The 23,821-nt window shown below is 44.0% G+C and overlaps 2 protein-coding genes and 1 long non-coding RNA gene across 3 annotated transcripts; 2 read left to right on the top strand and 1 right to left on the bottom strand.

Moving 5' to 3' along the window:
* The first annotated feature begins 2,484 nt into the window (after positions 1–2,484).
* Positions 2,485–7,262, top strand: LOC143497943 (E3 ubiquitin-protein ligase TRIM35-like). Its single transcript, XM_076993602.1, has 7 exons — positions 2,485–2,550; positions 2,692–3,171; positions 3,516–3,611; positions 3,722–3,952; positions 4,253–4,275; positions 4,601–4,719; positions 6,444–7,262. Exons 2-7 carry the CDS (start codon positions 2,767–2,769, stop codon positions 6,980–6,982), a joined length of 1,413 nt encoding a protein of 470 aa, XP_076849717.1. The 5' UTR covers positions 2,485–2,550; positions 2,692–2,766; the 3' UTR covers positions 6,983–7,262.
* Positions 7,263–8,322: 1,060 nt separating this feature from the next.
* Positions 8,323–12,178, bottom strand: LOC143497968 (uncharacterized). The gene is made up of 4 exons (XR_013125930.1): positions 11,524–12,178; positions 10,392–10,468; positions 9,923–10,169; positions 8,323–9,767 (listed from the first exon to the last, which is right to left on the bottom strand). It is a non-coding gene; the product is annotated as an uncharacterized LOC143497968 (long non-coding RNA).
* A 271-nt stretch (positions 12,179–12,449) lies between these two features.
* LOC143497965 (E3 ubiquitin-protein ligase TRIM35-like) lies at positions 12,450–16,416 on the top strand. The gene is made up of 4 exons (XM_076993618.1): positions 12,450–12,542; positions 14,372–14,467; positions 14,578–14,808; positions 15,098–16,416. Exons 1-4 carry the CDS (start codon positions 12,450–12,452, stop codon positions 15,260–15,262), a joined length of 585 nt encoding a protein of 194 aa, XP_076849733.1. The 3' UTR covers positions 15,263–16,416.
* The last annotated feature ends 7,405 nt before the right edge of the window (positions 16,417–23,821 follow it).

Raw genomic sequence — 23,821 nt, 5'->3', positions numbered from 1 at the left:
TCTGTACATCTCCTTCAGTGTGTTCCTTCAGTGTAATCTCTCTGGTCATCACATCCTCCATCTCTCTCTTCTCTTTTCTTGCTTGCATTATGAATCTCTCCAGATAGGTCACTCTGTCCTTTATTTTCTGGAGATCTCGTTCCATTTCATTCTTCTCCCAGGTCAGGTCCACCTTTCTCTCTTCTTCTGTTCTCCTAAGTGAGAGTGATCACTCTCTTTCTGTTGTGGAGTGTATCTTCCTCTCAGTGTGACACTGTGCAGACGTCTCCATCACTCTTTTTAGTGAGGGCTCCTTCACTTGACCGTTCCATTCTTCTCCACTGCAAAGCTCTGCTATCATTGTTTGCAAATGGTGTAATATCATTTCAATTGAGTCTAAGGACCTCCTGGTGTTTTCAAATCCTTCCTCTCTTCTCAGTACTGCACTGTTGAGCTGTAACAAACATGCACTAGTGTTAGTGTTAAGATCTGGTGTTTCTGTTCCTGATCTACTGAGAATTGGCCCCTCTTGGGTTCTGTCAAGAAGTAATGTCAGTGTGACAGAAATTATTGATTAGATCATGTTTAGTTATTATAAGAGATCATTATGAACTTTATGATTTAGTACATGTCATTTGATTAGACATTAATGGTGTGTTTCAGTGTAATCATACTTGTACTTGTGTTTAGTTCATATTATGCATGTGTGCTATACTGTGACCCAGGTCAAGGAGAGTGCAGAGGGTAAGAGCACTCTGTTAACTGGTTGTCACTAGTCACTAGTTAGCTTTCTCTCCGTTCAACTGATACATCAGTTTCTTCCGCTAACTCTAGGGAAGTCCATATTAGGAGATACACACACGTGAGGCAAAGTAGCCTGCTGGGCGCCTATGTTTTGAACATGCTGTGCTAAACTTGCTTGCTAGAACTGCTGAATTGTGTTTAAGATTGTATATAAGCAGGGGGACTGTCCCCTTGTTCTCAGAGTTGTCATGCTTGAATGAGACTCTCATGTCTGTCTCTGTCTTGTGTTTGTCTTTGTTCATTTTATATATTTATATATTTTAATAAATTAATCATTTTAACCACGTCTGAGTCCTCATCTATTTTCAGAAAAGTTCCCATGCTTTGCAATGAAGAAATGCTTTCGCTAACACATGCTGATAGTGTTGATAATGATAGAATGCTTTGCAATGAAGCAAGTTGGGCAAAGTCAAGGCGGGGACTGACGGTCCGAGGGGTTCGACTGGTGACGATCGGGAAGGGTCTGGTAAGACAAACTGTTCCCATGCTTTTCAATGAAGAAATGCTTTCACCGACACATGATGATACTGTTGATAATGATAGAATGCTTTGCAATGAAGAAATGCTTTGCCTATGTACATAGATGTCACGCAGATAAAGTGATTAAACCTGGTACTGAGTTTCTGAAAAAAATATATGTTCAAATCTCCACTCTTCCGGTTCAACAGGTCCCCTAATGGTTTTCGCAGGGAAAATAGGGGTCCTGGTAGGTGAAGTAAAGCATGGTGTCCTGTATCCCTGCTCTCCCCTCCTGGGGAAGTGTCAACACCCCCCACAGGATGAGCAGGAGTATAGGGGTCATGGTGGGTGATCGTTGACCTTTCTTGACAGTTGTTGTGCTTGGAGTGTGAGCACACCCACTCTGCACTCCTCCCACTCACCTGAGGCACCCTGAACACCCTCCTTTCACCCTATAGGAGCTGGGGTGTAACCTACTCCGTGCACTCTGCCTCTGTGCTCACCAGCTCCTCCTCCTTTAACCCTTCACGACCACCCAGTCCCCTGGTTTCAGGTTGGGTTGCAGACTTTCCCGTGGCTAAAGCAAGGCCTCTTACACCGACCTGTGAATTAGTGACAAAACAAAAAACAGATTTGCACAATAATTCAGCATGCATTTGGCGGCCTGCCAAATTTTTGAAATCAACAACTTTGATTTTGCTGGTCCAGTGTCAGGAGTCTTGGCTTTTAACAATATATGTATTCATGGCAACGTGTGTTTAATGTCATTTCATTTAATTAATGTAAAAAATATTAAAGTTTTGAAATGAGATCTGATTCATCTTTTGACCTACTGAGTTTAGTCATTCTTTAATCACCACTTTATTTATTTGGCTGAGGTTACCGTGATTGAAACTCTTCCTCCACTCTCTGCTCTCCTGGTTTCTGCCCTTCTTACACAGTGTGATCATTCTGTGAACAGTTACTCCAGGACCCAGTGTCACGTGTCTTAGCTTTTTATGACATATTCATGATAACATGCGTTTAATGTAATTTCACATCTTCAAATTAAAAATATTAAGATTTTGAAATGAGAACTGATTCATATTTTGACCTCCTGAGTTTAGTCATTCTTGTATGACCATTGAACACATCCTAACAGTGATCTGTTCTGCAGCTGCAGAACTGTCGCCATCTGGTGGAGAAATCATGTATGTTTTGCAGCATATTAGCTCTTAAACCGAAGCTCCTCCTCCCTGTACAGACCTCCCTGTTTGAGGAAGTAAATCTGGGAATGACACACATAGTCTTTATTAATTCTGCGTTCAGGTGAGTTATAAATATTATGAAAACCTCTTAACTCTGGTATTTACTTCTTTCTGCCTTATTTCTAAAAGGAGTCTAAACTTCCTCAGCTGGATAAAGGACTACAGTGACTGATTCTCTCCTGTGCTACTGTGTTTATTACAGACGATCTAAAAGTGAAAGTGAAATTTGTACAGAAGGAGACATTACAGAGAAACAGCACAGCAGCTGTTGGAGGAAATGGCTGCTACAAACCCTCTGTCAGAAGAAGAGTTTTCATGTCCTGTGTGCTGTGACATCTTCAGGGATCCTGTTTTACTGTCATGTACCCACAGTGTGTGTAAAACCTGTCTGCAGCAGTTCTGGGAAACCAAGGGATCTCAAGAATGTCCAGTTTGTAGGAGAAGATCTTCTAAATCTGAACCTCCCCTTAATCGTGCATTAAAGAACCTGTGTGAGTCTTTTCTAGCGAGCAGGAGTCAGAGATCTTCAGCAGGGTCTGAGGTTCTCTGCAGTCTGCACAATGAGAAACTCAAAGTCTTCTGTCTGGAGGACCAACAGCCTGTGTGTGTGGTGTGTCAGATTTCAAAGGAGCATAAAACTCATGACTGCTGTCCAGTAGAGGAAGCTGTGTGTGACTTTAAGGTATGAAATATACACTAATGTTTAACTGTAATGTTTTTCCAGTGTTTACAATTATCTTGAAATATATGTTAGACAGTCTAGATTAAATTTGTCAGATGATGAGATTTCAGACAACTAAATCAGACCTTCATTCATCGTGAAAATATAAATAAAAATATTGATATACATCCTGCTACAATATATCATACATCTCAATTTGATAGTAAAAGGATGATAAGGAATCATAGTAATCATGCCATTGTGTTCAGTCATTATAATCACTGTAATCTCCAGCACATCTATACAGATGCAGTGATGAGTCCTATAAGACTCACACTGTCCTCTACTAAACCCGTATTTTACAGAACAAACTCAAGACCTCACTGGAGTCTCTACAGCAGCATCTGAAGGTCTTAGAGGAACATAAACAAGTCTGTGATAAAACAGCAGCACACATTAAGGTGAAAGGTCACTCTGTGTTCTGAATGGTGCTGTGATCACTGTCCACGTACACCATAATGAAACACACACATTTGGACAGTTTATATTTCCTCATCATCTCCCATTCCAGTATCAGGCCCAGCACACAGAGAGGCAGATAAAGGAGGAGTTTGAGAAGATCCACCAGTTTCTAAGAGATGAAGAAGCAGCAAGAATAGCTGCACTGAAGGAGGAAGAGGAGCAGAAGAGTCACATGATGAGGAGGAAGATTGAGGAGATGAGTGGAGAAATAGCATCTCTTTCAGATCAAATCAGAAACACAGAGAAGGAGATGGAAGCTGAGAACATCCCGTTCTTACTAGTAAGAATCACTCAGTCTGTATCTTTCTCTCTCTCTCTCTCTCTCTCTCTCTCTCTCTCTCTCTCTGTCTCTCTCTCTCACACACACACACACACACACACACACAAATGCATAAGTAAAATGTTTTGACATTTGTTTTAGTTTGTGTGTGTGCGTGCGCGCGTGTGTGTGTGTGTGTGTGAGGGTCTTTAGACACATTGATGTTATCATATAAGGAAGATGCATGTTTGACCCTTATATAAACAAAATGACTAAAATTTGATTTCACTTTCTGTGTTTGTTCCTCTGTTTCCTTATCAGAACGTGTCGTCCACACTGAAAAAGTAAATGATTATTATTTCTGTTTGATATATTATGTTACACATTGTGTTTGTGAAATTGTTCTCATACATTCAAATCTTCAGTATGTGGTCTCTGTTATTTCAGAAACATGATATATGAAGACGGTATTTAAGAAAATATAAATACATTTTTGATACTGATTATGTGCAAAACGTGGTTAGATACACTGATATGTTTAATGAAAGATAATAATACAGCTTTGTATATTTCATGTGAAATTTTTTTCATGTGTTAATTTAAATGTTAAATAATTAGAATATGATATATGCTAAAATATTATGATAATACAGCTTTATACACTTCCAGAGTTCATCACACCCCAAAACAACATGAGAAGGTGTCAGGAGCTCTGATCAATGTAGCAAAACATCTTTCCAACCTGAAGTTCAGAGTCTGGGAGAGAATGCAGAAGATTCTCCAGTACTGTGAGTTTTGGTGTTCTTTGATTAATTAGAGTAATTCTGTTCTCCTCACAATTAGAACTCTTTAGAGAGAGAAACATTAACATTGTGTGTTTGGTACATGAACTATTCCAGTATTAAAGGCTGTATTAGTATAAACAGTGAGGGGGACGACCAGTTGACTGCTGGTCTGAGGAGAGACAGTCAGTCCATGAGGAGATCTACACCACCCACTCTCCACATCTACACACCACCCACTCTCCACCTCTACACACCACCCACTCTCCCCTCTACACACCACCCACTCTCCCCCTCTACACACCACCCACTCTCCCCCTCTACACACCACACACTCTCCCCCTCTACACACCACCCACTCTCCACCTCTACACACCACCCACTCTCCCCTCTACACACCACCCACTCTCCACCTCTACACCACCCACTCTCCCCTCTACACACCACCCACTCTCCACCTCTACACCACCCACTCTCCACCTCTACACAACACCCACTCTCCCCCTCTACACACCACCCACTCTCCACCTCTACACACCACCCACTCTCCCCTCTACACACCACCCACTCTCCACCTCTACACCACCCACTCTCCCCTCTACACACCACGCACTCTCCACCTCTACACCACCCACTCCCCATCACCCTGAGTCTGACCCTATAGGGCTGTATGGAGTGGGACGCGGGTCCTTGAGACTCCAGGCTAAGGGGCTTCCCACAATCCTCCATCCTATTAAGAGGAGTCGTAGTGCTCAGAGGAGTGTGGTTGTGAAGGTGGAGATCCTAGCAGTGCTGACAGATGGAGGTGGAGGAGGTTCTACACCCACACTGTTCCAGGAACAGGACACAGCACTCCAAACACCCAGACACATCTCCACCTCCCCACAGCCCAGAGTCCAGCTGAGCCCAAGCAGACACCCCCTGCTCCAGCCTCTGTGGGTCGGCGCCCCCCCAGGGACCAGCAGGTTCCCTGCATGTCGGCCAGGACCCTCCCTTGTCTGTTTGTCTGTCCCTGTCGGTGTGTATCCCTGTCGCCATCTTTGTGTCTGTGTCCTTGTCTGTATCTCTGTTGCTGTTTTTGTGTACATGTCTGCATCTGTCTGTGTCACTGATAACATCTTTGTGTTGGTACGAGAGTTTTCCTTGGTGTTGTCATGGCATCACTGTGTCTGTGTTTCTGTCTGTCACTGTGTCTGTGTTGTGTGTGTAGCCCCCTGTTGTCCTGGGGAGGGTGTTGTAGTTGTGGCACGTCGGTGGACTCCTCCCTGGAGGATCTGCTCCTGGGGGGTCTGGACACTGTGGTCCTCGTCCTCTGGTCCTGTCCTTCAGTCTGGGGACTGTCCACTGGTGTTAGTCACTCTGGGAGTAGCGCCCTTTAGTGGGGGAACTGTAACAGTATCCACCCACTAATGAGGACACACACACACTTCAGTACACAGACACTAATAATACACACATGCAGTGTGACACTCAGTGTAACATGTGATACTCACATAATGAATCCAAGATATGTAGAAATATATTAATGAATAAAACAGACACAATTTCAAGCGTCAAAACAAGCACACAAGTACTGCAGGGGTGTGTGGTGAACACACATCACCATCACTTCCCTCTCATCAACCTACTGCAGCATTTCACTCAGAGTAAAGGGCCTGCAGTCTGTAGATGTGACCTCATCACATAAACACATGAAGAACATGATGATTCATTCTGTTCTCTCTCCTCAGACCCTGTTACTCTGGACCCCAACACTGCACATCCACACCTCCACCTGTCTGATGATCTCACTACTGTAGAAGAGAGACCACAGAACTCACTGCTTCCTGATAATCCAGAGAGATTTGATGTGTGTGAGTGTGTCCTGGGCTCTGAGGGCTTTAACTCAGGGACACACTGCTGGGATGTTGATGTTGGAGACAGTGATGAGTGGGCACTGGGTGTAATTAGAGAGTCTGAATGGAGAAAGGGAGAGAGGGTCTGGGATTCAGTGTGGAGTCTGGGCTACAATCCGGGCACTTACTGGACACGCTGCCCAGGACAGACAGATCACTACTTCACACCTACAGAGGAACTGCAGAGGGTCAGAGTTCAGCTGGACTGGGACAGGGGGAAAGTGACATTCACTGATCTTCTAACCAGTTCACACCTGTGCACTATAACACACACTTTTACTGACACTGTTTTCCCATTATTCTGCAGTTACAGTTCCTCTCCTATGAGGATCTTACCAGCAAAGATATCAGTAACTGTGGAACAGCAAAGTTAATGTTGCCTTGAAATAATCTGTATGCATGTAATAATGAACATTTTATATATTGACTATATATTAGAAAACGTCAATACGTTTTTCTTCAAAATATTAGAATCATTGTCATTACATTTTTATAACCTGAATCATCAGAAAGATTGAGTCCACTGAATGTGAATGTTACATGTGAGATATATGGATCTGATGTCCTGACTGGAATCTCTTACCATAATGATACCATAATAAATAATGTTCAGCAGTCCAAGTGTATAAGAGTGATGATCATTCTGCTGTATTGTTCCTGATTAAGTGTTTGATCTGTAAGTGATTTCCTGATCTCCTCCTCTGCTGTATTGATCCTGATTAAGTGTTTGATCTGTAAGTGTTTTCCTGATCTCCTCCTCTGCTGTATTGTCCCTGTGTCACGGTACGGCGGGCCCCCTACTGGTCGCCTCCATCCACAGCAGCAGTTGTGATTCTTACTAGTAAGAACGGGATGTTCTCAGCTTCCATCTCCTTCTCTGTTTTTCTGATTTGATCTGAAAGAGATGCTATTTCTCCACTCATCTCCTCAATCTTCCTCCTCATCATGTGACTCTTCTGCTCCTCTTCCTCCTTCAGTGCATCTCCTTCAGTGCAGCTTACTCATCAGGGAAATGTAACTGGGTAACAGAAGCAGCAGACAACGAGGATGGTGTCGTGGGATTGCACCGCACCGACCTGCAGGACCTGTGGACTTGTAAGGAGTGAGAGGGAATTAGAGACAGGTGTGTGTGATAATCAGTAGGTGGGGGATTGTGAGAGAGGCAGAGCCGTAGAAAGAGAGAGTTGTGACACTCTGATCTTGCCGCTCAGAGGTCACGTGGTTCATGGAGTCCCGTACAGTTCCAATCAAACACGAGCACTGAAAGGTTTTAAGCGGGAAAGACATCAGCGGTTACCATATTTCTGGTAAATATTACAACATAATATGCATTAATTATCATTTTCCACATACTAACAACTTGATGATAAAAATATTTATTGATATAATTTTTTATAGTATCTTTGAACAAAACTAGAGTTACAAATAGCCTGTTGAAGCAGCCTGCACTATTAAAGGTTCAGGCATAGATTTATTTAGCCCACAAAACAACACTAAAAACACATTTAACTGCTACTACTACTATTTATTCTACTATTATAAATAAATAAATAATAAATATTTATTCTACTATATAAATACTATATAAATAAAAACTATATAAATATATATAAACTATATAAATAAAAACTACTATTTATTCTGTAGTCTACACTACAACACTAAAATAACATCATTAAATATATAAATTAATTCATTAGCCACATTACAACACTAAAATAACATCATTAAATACATAAATTAATTCATCCCTAACATTTTCGTTTCCCATCAAACTGTTAGTTTGTCACAGGGGCGATATACATGGAGGCATAATCAAGTTCTAAGTGTGCTAGCGTGTTTATTTGATAAGAAGTGCTTAGAGGTTAATGCATTGACTAGTGTTGGTAATCGGTACGCAAGTAGGTTTGTGAGGGAGGGTCAATGTGCAGGAGAACACGATTGTGCCGTTGATGTTGGCAGGTGGGGTGAAGCACGAGATTGGAAACTTCTAGTAGATATAGGGAGAAAACTACAGGTTCCGGAGTGCATAGCAGTAACTTCATTGAGGCCCGATATGGTGTTGTACTCGGAAAGTAAACGGATTGTTTACTTTATCGAATTAACGGTTCCGTTTGAAGACGCGGTTGATGAAGCATTTGAGAGGAAAAAGTTAAAATACGCTGACTTGGTGGCTAATGTGCGAGAACGCGGATGGCAGGCGCACATAAGACCAGTAGAAGTAGGTGCTAGGGGCTTTGTGGCTAAATCTATGACATCGTTGTTAACACAGTTCTGCCTTAGAGGGAGAAAGTTAAGATCAGCTGTGAAGGAGCTGTCGGTGGTAGCTGAAAGAGCTAGCCAATGGCTGTGGATTAAGAGGGCACAGACTACTTGGGGGCATGTCCCATAAAGGTGGCTTGACCGGTCTTATGAGTGAGACGTTGGGAAGGTGAAATGGGTAACATAAAAGGTGGTTGAACAGCAAGCTTTGAGGGGGGTGAGGCTGGGACGCCAGCCCTCACCGTTGAGCCTCCTGGAGGTGTTGTGGGCTCAAATCAATGAAACACCAACGAAGGGAGGTGCCCACCTGATGACCCCAGTGAAGAGCTTGTAAGTGGTTGTGGGCGTTGCTGTTACTTTGCGTGAAGGTCTGTCTAGGGCTGTGTTGTGGTCTGAGTACGTGGCAGTTGAGGCAAGTGACCATGAACATAGCACGCTGTGATTCTGGATCCTTGCCGAGCCAGTATCAGATTGTAGCTGTTGTTGTGTTCTGCTCAAACAACTGGTGTGTGTTTAGGATGTCGTTGTTGCTTTGTTTGAAGGTCAGTCCAGGTTGATGTGATGATCTGAGTACTTGGCAGTTGAAGCAATGGACCATGAACATAGTACTCTGTGCTTCTGGATCCTTGCCGAGCCAGTATCAGTTCATAGATGTTGCAGTGTTCTAATAGTGGTTGGTTGGTTAATAACATGCACGGTTATGGTTGTTGGAGAGAAGATGGGCGGTAGGGCCTTGTGAGGAGTATGGGAGTGGCATAGGATATTTCACCATCTTATCCTGTGTTTAAGTATAATCTACAGATTGATTTCTTATTGAACATGGTTGGCTGTGCAGCATTTGGATGTACCAATCGGGTCCGAGAAAGGGATCCGGATGTATGGGTTTCCAAAAGATACCTACAGAAGAAAAAAGTGGTTGGCCCAAATCAGTAGAATCAACCTGACCATCACAAGAAATTACAATAACAGAAAACTATGTGCAGTAAGTTCTGCTCATACACCAAATGTGCAGATCATGATTTATTGTTTCATTTTTGTGTTGCATTACGCACCTGACTTCAAATAAAGATATGATATGTGGTCTGAGATTCTGTGAGGAATTTAAACTCATTCTGCAGGCACACTTTGAGGGAGAACAATTCACGACAACCAAAACAGGCCAAGTGAAATTGAAAGCTGATGCTGTTCCAACCATATTTATCCATCGTCCTGAGCCTAAGAAAAGGAAGGCCCCTGCTCTGAGAACCCCAAAATCTCCTGTCATTTCTCTTGCAGTGACGAGTGACCACACATATTGTCCTAAAATAAAATTTGGTATGAATGATTTTAAATAATAATTCATATAATTATAATGAATAAAGTTTATTTGTATTTCAATTGCTAATCCCGTTTTTTAAACCTAACAATGCCATGCAATCATTTCAGATATTACTGAAGGAAATGAGGAGAGACGGAGAAGGGAAAGTGAGGGATGTGAAATAAGGGAAGGTGGAGGCTGTGAGGAGACTGAGAGAGGTATACCAGAAAGCAGTGAGCCAAGTACGAGTGTGCAGCATCCAAGTGAGCCAGGGGTAAGTGAGAGAGACCTGAGGAAGAACCTAAAAACACAAATAAAATGTTTAGAAGCAGCCCTTAAACGACAAAAAAGAATAAATGCAGTCCTATGGAGAAAAAATTTAGTTAGGGAAAAGAAATTTGGAGCAGTTTTTTCTAAAACTCAGATGAATGCAATTGGAATGAAGAGCAAGAGGTGCATCAGATGGGGTAATGACATTAAAAAGGCCATAAAACTCTACAGGCTCAAAAGGCTACAAGCTCCTGCAGGACATGAAGATTCCTCTCCCTGACATTAGAACCCTGCAAAGAAGACTACAGTTTATAAAGATGGAACCAGGAATATTGGGGGAAGTGTTTGACATGCTTAAGCTGAAGGTAGATAGCCTAAATGAGGTGGAGAAGGAATGTGTGCTGACTCTTGATGAGATGTCAATCACACCAAGCGTGGAACTGCACCTGGGAACAGGGAAGCTTTATGGGGATGTGACTTTTACCTGGCCACACAGGAGAAGCAACGCATGCATGTGCTTTTATGTTGGCAGGGAGCACAACACACTGGAAACAAGTTGTGGCTTACCACTACAGTGGTAACTCCACTGATGGGGCAGTTTATAAACCACTCATTTTAGACATTATTCACAGAGCAGACTCCATAGGCCTACATGTTATTAATATCACCACTGACATGGGCAGCCCTAATTGGGCAATGTGGAAGGCTTTCGGAGTGGACCATAATAAAACATCTATTCCACATCCAGCAAAACCAGACAGAAGGCTATACTTTATGCCAGATGTCCCACATCTAGTTAAGAACTTGAGAAGTGCCCTTGTCCGTGGACAGACGTTTACAATTCCTCCAGATAAAGTGGAGAGGGAGAAGCTCTCTTCCTGTGAAGCTTTGATTGGCCCGTTGCAAGATTTGGTGGCTTTTCAAGAGGGGATGACACTAAAAATTGCTCCAAATGTGTCACATAAAACCCTTCACCCCAGTCATTTTGACAAGATGAAGGAAGGCCCTGCATTAAATGTCTTTAGCAAAGCAACAAGTGCCGGGCTGAAATACATGGTGGAGCAAGAACAACGAGCTGACTCTTACCTGACAACAGCATGGTTCCTGGAGCAGGTGAACCACTGGTTTGACATCATGTCTTCTCGCCACCCAGTAATGGCACTGAGCAGGCATAATAACCATCAATATCATAAATCAATCATGTTCCTTCAGCAAATGATCCAGTTGTTTCATGGTCTGAAGATTGGTCGACAGGGTAGCTGGAAACCTGTGCAAACGATTATGGCAACATCCACAATATTGTCAATCCAAGAAGACATGCTGGCCCAGGGACACTTTTTTGTGTTGACAAGCAGGTTTACACAAGACTGTCTTGAAAACCTGTTTAGCTGCATAAGACAGAGGAATCCAGTCCCAACTCCTGTAGAGTTTCACCAGGCACTAAGATCAATATCAGTTGGACAGTTTCTTATTACACTAAAATCAGGAAGCTATCAGGAGGATGACAGTAGCCTATTGGCAGACTTCCTGGATGCTAAAGAGGAATTTCCCAGTCCTGGCATCAGAGTGGATGACCTGTTGGAGCACAACCCTGTGACTACACCCTCACCTGACTACACAAAAATGGAGACCTGTGCTCTCTATCATCTGACAGGCTACATTGTGAATCAAGTAATCAAATATTCCAAAATTTGTAATGAATGTCAAATTGCAATTAAGCACAGTAATGAGAGCCCTGAAGAAGAGCACAGTATTTTACTAAAATTATTTACTAAAGGTATCTAAAATGCAGAAATAAACTAACAAGTGACCACTTAACTATAACAGTAATACTAATCACATTTATGGAGGATTATATAGGAAACGATGAATAATTCATTAACTTACCAAAAAAACAGCCGCAGAAATGCTTCAAATAAACGCAGTTCAATGCTGGAACTATAGCATGTTTGGAACTATTGGTCTCCCCATGGCACGTTTACTTCCGCATTCCTGAATTACCATAGGAGTCCATGGGAGTATTTCTACGGCATCGCGACCGGCGCGAGGTTCCGAGTGCCGACAATGACGTAATCGCGGTGGCTCCGCCCCTGCGCGAGGTCCCCGTGTGCTGTTGCCCCCCCCGTCAACAACTTACACTCGCCACACCCTCAAGCGATCTTGAAAAGTTGGCAACCCTGGTATTATTTTTTCTTGTGAGTGGTATTAAAAAGGTCTTAAAAGTCACTGAATTTGAGATTTAAAAATGTGCAGATACCCTGATTGTGTTTGTTTCCTTTTTATCTTTAATTTCTCTTTTCCTTTTGTCTTCTTATTTTTGCTTCCTTTTAATGTTTCTTTTTTATTTATTCTGTAAAGCACTTTGAGTTGCATGTATGTATGAAAGGTGCTTCACAAATAAAGGTTATTATTATTATTATATAATTATAAATACACACAGACTGAGTTGAGGTTTTCGTGATCAGTAATTATTAATTGTTAGTGGACTACTACTCCCTAGTGAGGACAAACTACCAACTACAAACCTTATTTGTTATCTCCTTCACAAACAGCTCCACCCCTCCATACACAGATGTACAAGGAAGTTAACCATGTAACACCACACTAGTCTTTATTAATTCTGTGTTCAGGTGAGTAATTAATATAATGAGAACCTCTTAAATCTGGTATTCACTTATTTCTGCCTTATTTATGAAAGGAGACTAAACTTCCTCAGCTGGATAAAGGACTACAGTGACTGATTCTCTCCTATGCTACAGTGTTTATGACAGAAGACCTAAATGTGAAAGTGATGTTTGGGCAAAAGGAGACATTACAGACTGTAACTAAACTGTAAAAACTAAGGCAGTGTTAGCTGACGTTCTCCGATTCAATCAGGTGAATCAATAGTGAATTGGCGCCATCTGGTGGAAAGATCATAAAGGTTTTCATCTTTTTGACTTATTTAAACAGTCCCCTCCTCCCTGTACACAGCTGCCCATTTAAGTGAGTAAATCTTTGAATGCCACACCTGTCTTGACTCACGTCTGGCATAAATGTTTTGATGATCTCTATACTCTGGCATCAACTCCTTAAACTCGCTAACCTGGATGAAGAACTACACTTAGCCTACGGAATTGACGTTTGGGCAGAACGATCTATTACAGCAGCTGTTGGAGGAAATGGCTGCTACAAACACTCTGTCAGAAGAAGAGTTTTCATGTCCTGTGTGCTGTGACATCTTCAGGGAACCTGTTTTACTGCCATGTACCCACAGTGTGTGTAAAACCTGTCTGCAGCAGTTCTGGCAAACCAAGAGATCTCAAGAATGTCCAGTTTGTAGAAGAAGATCCTTTAATTCCAACCCTCCTCTTAATCTTGCACTAAAGAACCTGTGTGAGTCTTTTCTAGCGAGCAGGAGTCAGAGATCTTCAGCAGGGTCTGAGGTGATTTGCAGTCTGCACAATGAGAAACTCAAAGTCTTCTGTCTGGAGGACCAACAGCCTGTGTGTGTGGTGTGTCAGATTTCAAAGGCACATAAAACTCACGACTGCTGTCCAGTAGATGAAGCTGTTTGTGACTTTAAGGTATGAAACATACTATATATATTTAACTGTAATATCTGTTTTCTTCCATGGTTTAGATTATTTTGAAATGAATATTAAATAGGCTAGATTAAACCTGTCAGGGGATGGGATTTGAAATTAAATCAAACCTTCACAGTTATTATATTTAAAGTTTATTTATTCAAAATTAAAATATAAATAACATTTTTACACACATACTGTAAATATATAGTATTACTATTTTACAGTAAACGAAACTTGGTCAAAGAGTAAACGTGGTATTCTTTTCATTCTTGACATTATTTTGTAATCTTTGTAATCTCCAGCACAGATACAGACACTGAGATTAAATCCTGTAAGACTTGTACCGTCCTCTGCCATTTTTACAGAACAAACTCAAGACCTCACTGGAGTCTCTACAGCAGCATCTGAAGGTCTTAGAGGAACATAAACAAGCCAGTGAGAAAACAGCAGCACACATTAAGGTGAAAGGTCACTCTGAGTTCTGAATGGTGCTGTGATCACTGTCCACGTACACCATAATGAAACACACACATTTGGACAGTTAATATTTCCTCATCATCTCCCATTCCAGTATCAGGCCCAGCACACAGAGAGGCAGATAAAGGAGGAGTTTGAGAAGATCCACCAGTTTCTAAGAGATGAAGAAGCAGCAAGAATAGCTGCACTGAAGGAGGAAGAGGAGCTGAAGAGTCACATGATGAGGAGGAAGATTGAGGAGATGAGTGGAGAAATAGCATCTCTTTCAGATCAAATCAGAAACACAGAGAAGGAGATGGAAGCTGAGAACATCCCGTTCTTACTAGTAAGAATCACTCAGTCTGTATCTTTCTCTCTCTCTCTCTCTCTCTCTCTCTCTCTCACACACACAAACACACACACACACACACACACACACACACACACACACACAAACGCATAAATAAAATGTTTTGACAATTGTTTTAGTTTGTGTGAGTGTGTGTGTGTGTAAGGGTCTTTAGACACATTGATGTTATTATCATATAAGGAAGATGCATGTTTGACCCTCATATAAACAAAATGACTAAAATTTGATTTCACTTTCTGTGTTTGTCCCTCTGTTTCCTTCTCAGAACGTGTCGTCCACATTGAAACAGTACGTGATTATTATTTCTGTTCTGCCCTCATTAAAGAGTTCCCCTTCCTTAATTAGACAGACAGATGACTCCTACAACGCACCAGTTGGATTTGGAGAATTTATTCAAATCAACAGAGTGCAAAGGGGTAAACTAAAATAAAGAAGCAAAATAAGACACACAATCAGCAAAAAATATGTACTTATTACCATATCTAGTACATCTACTTCAAGCATAAAGCCTAGAACTAGCCTAGCAAGATACTAACTAGCTTAACATATGAAATAGCGAGATGCTAAATGATCAACAACGGTTACATCAATGAAATTACAAACTGCAGAAATATACACATCTTATGTTTATACATAAACATATCCATGAAAATACTGACAGACGATGCTTCTACAAGTGATTTCACATGACGATGGGCGCAAATATGTAAGCTGTTAAATCTTCCGTGTTCAAAACTGGTCTGACAAACAAAACAAAACTAACGGTCACATTCTATATACGTCACAGGCTTACCGTAAATCTCAAACGCCACCTAGTGGCAAGAAAGGTAAATAACACATAGAATACTTTTACAATGAACCCAGTCCAGAACACTCCCCGCCTGGTATCTAAAAAGATGCCACCTTTTATCCAGGTGAATTTAGGTACTATAAACACTAATCAGTCTCTGGGGAAAGTAGGACGACCTCAGAGACTGGCCGCAGAAAAGTCTGGCTTGACCCGTCCCTTAAAGTCTTGAACTCCACCTTCCTTACCCTCCCATCCGTGCTGGGGAAAGTCTCGATGATGATGCCCATGGGCCAGTTGTTCCTCTGCAACTGGTCATTTTTCAAGAGGATAACATCCCCTTCTTTCAAATTGCATGTCTCCTTTCTCCACTTCCTGCGTCTCTGCAGAGTGGGGAGGTACTCAGCCTTCCATCGATGCCAAAGGGTGGTGGCGAGGCTTTGGACCTGCCTCCACTGCTTGCCGTAGAGGTCCTTCTTGTCGAATTCACCCTTGGGAGGAGGGAGGGCACCAACCTTCTGCGTGAGAAGTGTTGCAGGCGTCAGGATGAATGGGGAGTTGGGGTCTGTCGACACAGGAACCAGAGGGCGGGCGTTTAGAATAGCTGAGACCTCTGTCATGAGCGTGGTCAGGACCTCGTGCGTGAGCCTTTCTGGGCCGGCCTTCAACAGCATCGCGTCTAGGATCCGCCTCGCCAGTCCGATTAGTCCAGGGGTCACCAACCTTTTTGAAACTGGGAGCTACTTCTTGGAGACCAATTATTGCGGAGGGCTACCAGATGAATTCGCATCAATCTAATGAAAAGTTGTTGAGCGGGGGGGGGGGGGGGGGGGGGTGCGAGTGCGAGTGTCAATTGCTAAGCAGGAAGACCGCTAGCAACCGCGGCCAATCTATAATAGTAGCAAAAACATAAACGATGCAGCGCTTTGGTGCATGGCACTACAGTGAGCTATTTTTAAAACAAGCCCGCAGGCGACTCGTGACGTCCTTGCGGGCGACATGGTGCCCGCGGGCACCACGTTGGTGACCCCTGCTCTTCGGAGCCCATATGCGGCTACGGACGGTGACGGGCTATTTCCAAAGACATGTACACGCATCCTGTACTCAATGACATCATCATCCAGGTCATTATTACGATGCCAGAGGAAGTGCAGAAAATTCCGATGGTCCTCACGTACTACAAAGCAATGGAACATCTGCTGGATGTCAGTGGTTACTGCTACTGGCTCCCTCCTAAACCGTAGCAATACCCCGAGCAAACTGTTGTTCATGTTTGGGCCCGTAAGAAGGACATCATTGAGGGACACCCCTTGGTATTGCGCGCTGGAGTCGAATACCACCCTCACCTGCCCAGGCTTCTGAGGATGATATACTCCAAAGAACGGTAGATACCAGCACTCCTCATCTGGTGGGGAAGGTGGTGCTACTTCAGCATGACCATTCTCAAAGAGCTTGCTCATGAACTCAATGAAATACTCTCTCTTTTCTGAGTGTTTCCTTAGCGTCCTGGTAACTGCAGCAAGACGAGTCCTTGCCTGCTCACAGTTGTTTGGCAGACGCTGGCGTGGGCTCCGGAAGGGGAGAGGAGCCTCCCAGCTGTTGTCATCACCCTGTTTCAGTTCCTTCTCCATAATTGTCAGGAAGGCAATATCTTCCATAGATGGGGCCGTCTTCTCATCATCTCTTGTGTTACAGAAGATGAACTTCCCCATGAGTCGGGTTTTGTCATTTGGCAGGGATGGTTGATTGGAGAATGAAGGATCCTGAAACTGACCAATGAGATTGAGCTTCTCCTTGAGTTCGATCTTGTTGGGGCAGGGACAAAGGACACTGGGACGCCCATTCTCAAGAACATAAGTTCTGTAGACATTCACAGGCGAGGGTGCGTGCGCGCCATTAATACACACATCCCCTACTATCACCCAGCCGAGGGCTAATCGCTGGGCAAAGGGAGCATGTGGGGGGCCATTGCGCTGTTCAAGAACCTTGTGCACCTGGATCATGTCTCTTCCTAAAAGGAGTAAGATCTCGGCCTCCGGATCAAGAGGAGGTATTTTTGAGGTGAGGGACTTCAGGTGTGAATGGTGCATCACAGCAGCTGGCGTAGGTATCTCTGCCCTATTGTCAGGCAGTTGATCACACTCAATGAGTGTAGGTAGAGCTAGACTGTTTTTTTCATCAGCCGACTCCACGATGAACCCCCTGGCTCTGCGGCCGGCAGCCTCTGACACACCTGCACAGGTTTTGAGTGTGTAGGGAGAAGTGTCGTTGGCTATGTTGAACATCTCAAAGAATGATGACCTGGCTAGTGACCTATTACTCTGGTCGTCCAGGATGGCATATGCTCTCCTTTTCTCCTCAGGTCGGTCTTTAGGATATACGTAGACCAGACTAATTTTAGCGCATGACTTAGTAATTGCGCTGTCTCCACAGACCTCTGTGCAGATTGAGGTAGTGACTGAAGCGGAAGAAAGTCCTTCTCCCTCCCCGCCATGCTCTTCTGAGGAGCCGCTAGCAGGCTTTGTCGACCATGGTGCAGGACCGGCATGAAGGGCTGCGATGTGCTTGTCGCTGTTGCATTCAGAGCACTGGATGATGTCCTTGCAGTCCTTAGCTTGGTGAGAGGTTGAAGAACAACAACGGAAGCAAATACTATTTTCTCTAAGGAAGGCCTTACGCTCGTCCAGCAGTTTTGCTCTAAAGGATCTACACTTAGATAGGGGGTGGGGCTTTTTATGTATGGGACACTCTTTATCAAAGTTGCCTGAACCCTTAGTCTCGCTCTCCTTGGGGTGATTGGCCACCTCTATTTTATGCACAGCTACGGATTTAGCTGACCTAGGTGAGTATTTCTCCCCTCTAGGTGGCGTATTGTGAGGCACTGCTGCAGCAAAACTCGGATCGTTCCTCATCCTTGCTTCTGAACGAATGAAGTCGGCAAACACAGAAAAGGGTGGGAAGATGGCGTGGTGTTTTTCTTTATACTTAGTACCGTGCACCATCCACTTCTCCTGCAGGTTAAACTGCAATTTTTCCAAGATAGGGTTAATGCCTTGCGCAGTGTCCAGGTAAGCTAAGGCAGGCAGGAACCCATCCTCTTTGGCTGCCTGTATCTCCAGGAGAAGGTCGCCTAGCTCTCGTAGTTGCTTGGGTTCTTTATTGGAGAACTTAGGGAATTGTTCAAGCTTGTGGAAGAGAGCCGCCTTCATGGCCTCTGGTGATCCATAAACCTCCTCTAATCTCTGCCAGACCATACTGAGGGCCTGACTTGGGTCATTGATACGAACTGACCTCAATCTCCTAGCGTGATCCGTCGACTCTGGACCAAGCCATTTAATCAGAAGGTCAAGGTCCTCACTAGGTTTCAGACCCAGATCTTCAATGGCGTTTGAGAAGTTGGACCTCCAAGCCCAGTAATTTTCGGGTTTGTCATTGAACTTTGTGAGTCCAGCTGTGAGTAGCTCACGGCGAGCTAAGAACCTTCCCAGCACTGATGCATCAGCACTGGGTTCTCCTCTCCGTGGATAACTATAATCCCCTGTATCTTGCCTGGGCGTCCATCGGTTCCTTGGTTCAGATGCTGGGTGTGGTGCAACATGACCTCCTTCACTTCTCGGTGTGAATTGCACTGGCGGCCGCCTTGAATGAGCAGCTGTTACCATTGGCATTGTGGCTTTTACGGACAGACGTTGTGTCTCACTTAGGCTTAGTAGCTTGTGATGTCTCTGGAAATCATCACCAGAGTTGAGGTTAGCAGCTGCTGAGGAAGTTAAGGCAGCCTTTACATCCTGCTCTGGGTCATCAGTGCTCGCATCTGATTTAATATAAGCACACTGTTCTTGAACATATTTCTTTGTTCTCTCAACTGAATGACAGAGTGACCCTTGGTCGACATTATAAACCCTAGTGAGCTCCCCCATAGCTGCCAAATCCACTGCCGATTCAAAAACATTAGCTTCGGCACAAGCAGCATCAGCCTCCTTCTCTTGCTGTATAGCCTCCAATGTGGCATCGAGACGCGTCTCCTCTACTTTCAGTTGAGCCTTTTTTAATTTAATATCAATTTCCCTCTGCACATGCAATGCCCTTGCCCGTGCGGCTTCAGCTTTAGCTCGTGCGTCTATTGCAGCAAAGCTAGCTGCAGATCTTACAGAGTGCTTTGATGATTTTGTTATATTTGATGAGTGAGAACACTCTGATCTCGTTTCATACTTCTTTTCCCCTGTTGCCGACATCTTGACACTAGTAGATGTAGAACAGGCAGGATATCTTACTCACTGTTGTAGAAATCACAGAGGAGTCCGTCTTTTACTGTTCTGCCCTCATTAAAGAGTTCCCCTTCCTTAATTAGACAGACAGATGACTCCTACAACGCACCAGTTGGATTTGGAGAATTTATTCAAATCAACAGAGTGCAAAGGGGTAAACTAAAATAAAGAAGCAAAATAAGACACACAATCAGCAAAAAATATGTACTTATTACCATATCTAGTACATCTACTTCAAGCATAAAGCCTAGAACTAGCCTAGCAAGATACTAACTAGCTTAACATATGAAATAGCGAGATGCTAAATGATCAACAACGGTTACATCAATGAAATTACAAATTGTGCAGAAATATACACATCTTATGTTTATACATAAACATATCCATGAAAATACTGACAGACGATGCTTCTACTAGTGATTTCACACGACGATGAGCGCAAATATGTAAAGCCTGGTTCACACTACACGACTTTTCAGTCGTCAGGTTTTTGTGCCATCCGCACTACACGACTGGTCGTGCTGTAATCGCGAGTCTTTCAGTTGTTGTGGCGTTCACACTACATGACTAATCGGCGACGCGGGCTCACGAATTACACGACTGCGGAACGACTGGGTAATCGCCGACTCATCTGGCTGCAGTCCAAAAACACGAGAACACGAAAACGAAACTCTCCCAGAACCAGCAACACCACGTAGAAGAAAAAAACAATGTACATGTACTCCACATTTTTGTTATTGTTATTTTTTTTTACCGTTTATACACTCCATAGTCCCAAGTTGCCAGAATTATTTCATCTCTCCGTTGCAGTGAACATATAATCAATCGCACTATTTCTCCAGTGCTGTCACAATAACTTAAACACAGTGTTGTAGTAAAGTTGTAAGAAAGGTGAGGATTTTGTGTGTTTGCTGGGTTACTGTTTTGAAAGCATTCTTGAAAGTTTTTTACATTCTTCAGAGATATCTTCAGCGGTGCCGTGGTTCTCTCTCCACGTTCCCATTGGCTGTAGCTAGACGCTGCTGCCGACTTTCAGTCGCCGACTGCTAGATATTAAACATGCTAGATATCTGCCAGTCATCTGCGACCAGTCGGCGACCAGTCGGTGACCAGTCGGCGACGGCTCGGTGAGCGTCTTTCAGCGTCTTTCAGCAGTTCACACTACACGACTGAGCGAGCGACGAGTGATCGCCGATTAGCCTCCGACCACAGTTTTTGTCGGCGATCAGTCGGCGACTGAAAGACCAGCCTAAAATCGTGTAGTGTGAACCGGGCTTAAGCTGTTAAAATCTTCCGTGTTCAAAACTGGTCTGACAAACAAAACAAAACTAACGGTCACATTCTATATACGTCACAGGCTTACCGTAAATCACAAACGCCACCTAGTGGCAAGAAAGGTAAATAACACATAGAATACTTTTACAATGAACCCAGTCCAGAACTATTTCTGTTTGATCTCCATATTGTGTTACACATTGTGTTTGTTATTCTGATACATTCAGATCTTCACTGTGTGGTCTCTGTTATTTTAGAAACATGATATAAGACGGTATTTAAAAAAATAAAAATACATTGATACTGATTATGTGCAAAAAGTGGTTAGATACACTGATATGTTTAATGAAAGATAATAAAACAGCTTTATACATTTCCAGTGAAATTTTTTTCATGTGTTAATTTAAATGTTAAATAATTTGAATATGATATATGATAAAACATTATGATAATACAGCTTTATACACTTCCAGAGTTCATCACACCCCAAAGGAACATGAGATGGTGTCAGGAGCTCTGATCAATGTTGTAAAACATCTTTCCAACCTGAAGTTCAGAGTCTGGGAGAGAATGCAGAAGATTCTCCAGTACTGTGAGTTTTGGTGTTCTTTGAATAATTAGAGTAATTCTGTTCTCCTCACAATTAGAACTCTATAGAGAGAGAAACATTAACATTGTGTGTTTGGTAAATGAACTATTCCAGTATTAAAGGCTGTATTAGTATAAACAGTGAGGGGGACGACCAATTGACTGCTGATCTGAGGAGAGACAGTCAGTCCATGAGGAGATCTACACCACCCACTCTCCACCTCTACACACCACCCACTCTCCACCTCTAAACACCACCCACTCTCCACCTCTACACACCACCCACTCTTCCCTCTACACACCACCCACTCTCCACCTCTACACCACCCACTCTCCACCTCTACACACCACCCTCTCTCCACCTCTACACCACCCACTCTCCACCTCTACACACCACCCACTCTCCACACCACCCACTCTCCACCTTTACACCACCCACTCCCCACCTCTACACACCACCCACTCTCCACCTCTACACACCACCCACTCTCCACCTCTACACACCACCCACTCTTCCCTCTACACACCACCCACTCTTCCCTCTACACACCACCCACTCTCCACCTCTACACACCACCCACTCTCCACCTCTACACCACCCACTCTCCACCTCTACACACCACCCTCTCTCCACCTCTACACCACCCACTCTCCACCTCTACACACCACCCACTCTCCACCTCTACACACCACCCACTCTCCACCTTTACACCACCCACTCCCCACCTCTACACACCACCCACTCTCCACCTCTACACACCACCCACTCTCCCTTCTACACACCACCCACTCTCCACCTCTACACACCACCCACTCTCCACCTCTACACCACCCACTCTCCACCTCTACACACCACCCACTCTCCACCTCTACACCACCCACTGTCCACATCTACACACCACCCACTCTCCCCTCTACACACCACCCAATCTCCACCTCTATACATCACCTACTCTCCACCTCTACACCATCCATTCTCCACCTCTACACACCACCCACACCCCATCACCCTGAGTCTGACCCTTTAGGGCTGTATGAAGTGGGGCGTGGGTCCTTGAGACTCCAGGCTAAGGGGCTTCCCACAATCCTCCATCAAGCCTCCATCCTATTAAGAGGAGTCGTAGTGCTCAGAGGAGTGTGGTTGTGAAGTTGGAGATCCTGGCAGTGCTGAGTCACAGATGGAGGTGGAGGAGGTTCTACACCCACACTGTTCCAGGACCAGGACACACCGCTCCAAACACCCAGACACATCTCCACCTCCCCACAGCCCAGAGTCCAGCTGAGCCCAAGCAGACACCCCCTGCTCCAGCTTCTGTGGGTCGGCACCCCCCCAGGGACCAGCAGGTTCCCTGCATGTCAGCCAGGACCCTCCCTTGTCTGTTTGTCTGTCCCTGTCCGTGTGTGTCCCTGTCACCATCTTAGTGTCTGTCCATGTCCCTGTCTGTGTCCCTGACACCATGTTTGTGTCAGTACCTGAGTTTTCCATTGGTGTTGTTGTCTCCACATCACTGTGTCTGTCTTTCTGTGTCACTGTGTCTGTCCTTGTTGTTGTGTGTGTCGCCCCCTGTTGTCCTGGTGAGGGTGTTGTAGTTGTAGCACGTCGGTGGACTCCTCCCTGGAGGATCTGCTCCTGGGGGGTCTGGACACTGTGATCCTCGTCCTCTGGTCCCGTCCTTCAGTCTGAGGACAGTCCACTGGTGTTAGTCACTCTGGGAGTAGCGCCCTTTAGAGGGGGGACTGTAACAGTATCCACCCACTAATGAGGACACACACACACTTCAGTACACACATACAGTGTGACACTCAGTGTAACAGTAACACTGCACTAGTTAAGTGTCACATGTGATACTCAAATAATGAATCTAAGATATGTAGAAATATATTAATGAATAAAATAGACACAATTTCAAGTGTCAAAACAACAAGCACACAAGTACTGCAGGGGTGTGTGGTGAACACACATCACCATCACTTCCCTCTTATCAACCTACTGCAGCATTTCACTCAGAGTAAAGGGCCTGCAGTCTGTAGATGTGACCTCATCACATAAACACATGAATAACATGATGAT

This window comes from Brachyhypopomus gauderio, unplaced genomic scaffold (assembly GCF_052324685.1).
Source record: "Brachyhypopomus gauderio isolate BG-103 unplaced genomic scaffold, BGAUD_0.2 sc117, whole genome shotgun sequence".
In the NCBI taxonomy this organism is placed as follows: Eukaryota; Metazoa; Chordata; class Actinopteri; order Gymnotiformes; family Hypopomidae; genus Brachyhypopomus; species Brachyhypopomus gauderio.
The sequence above is the reverse complement of the archived record's forward strand: the minus strand, read 5'-3'. Positions and strand labels throughout refer to the sequence as shown.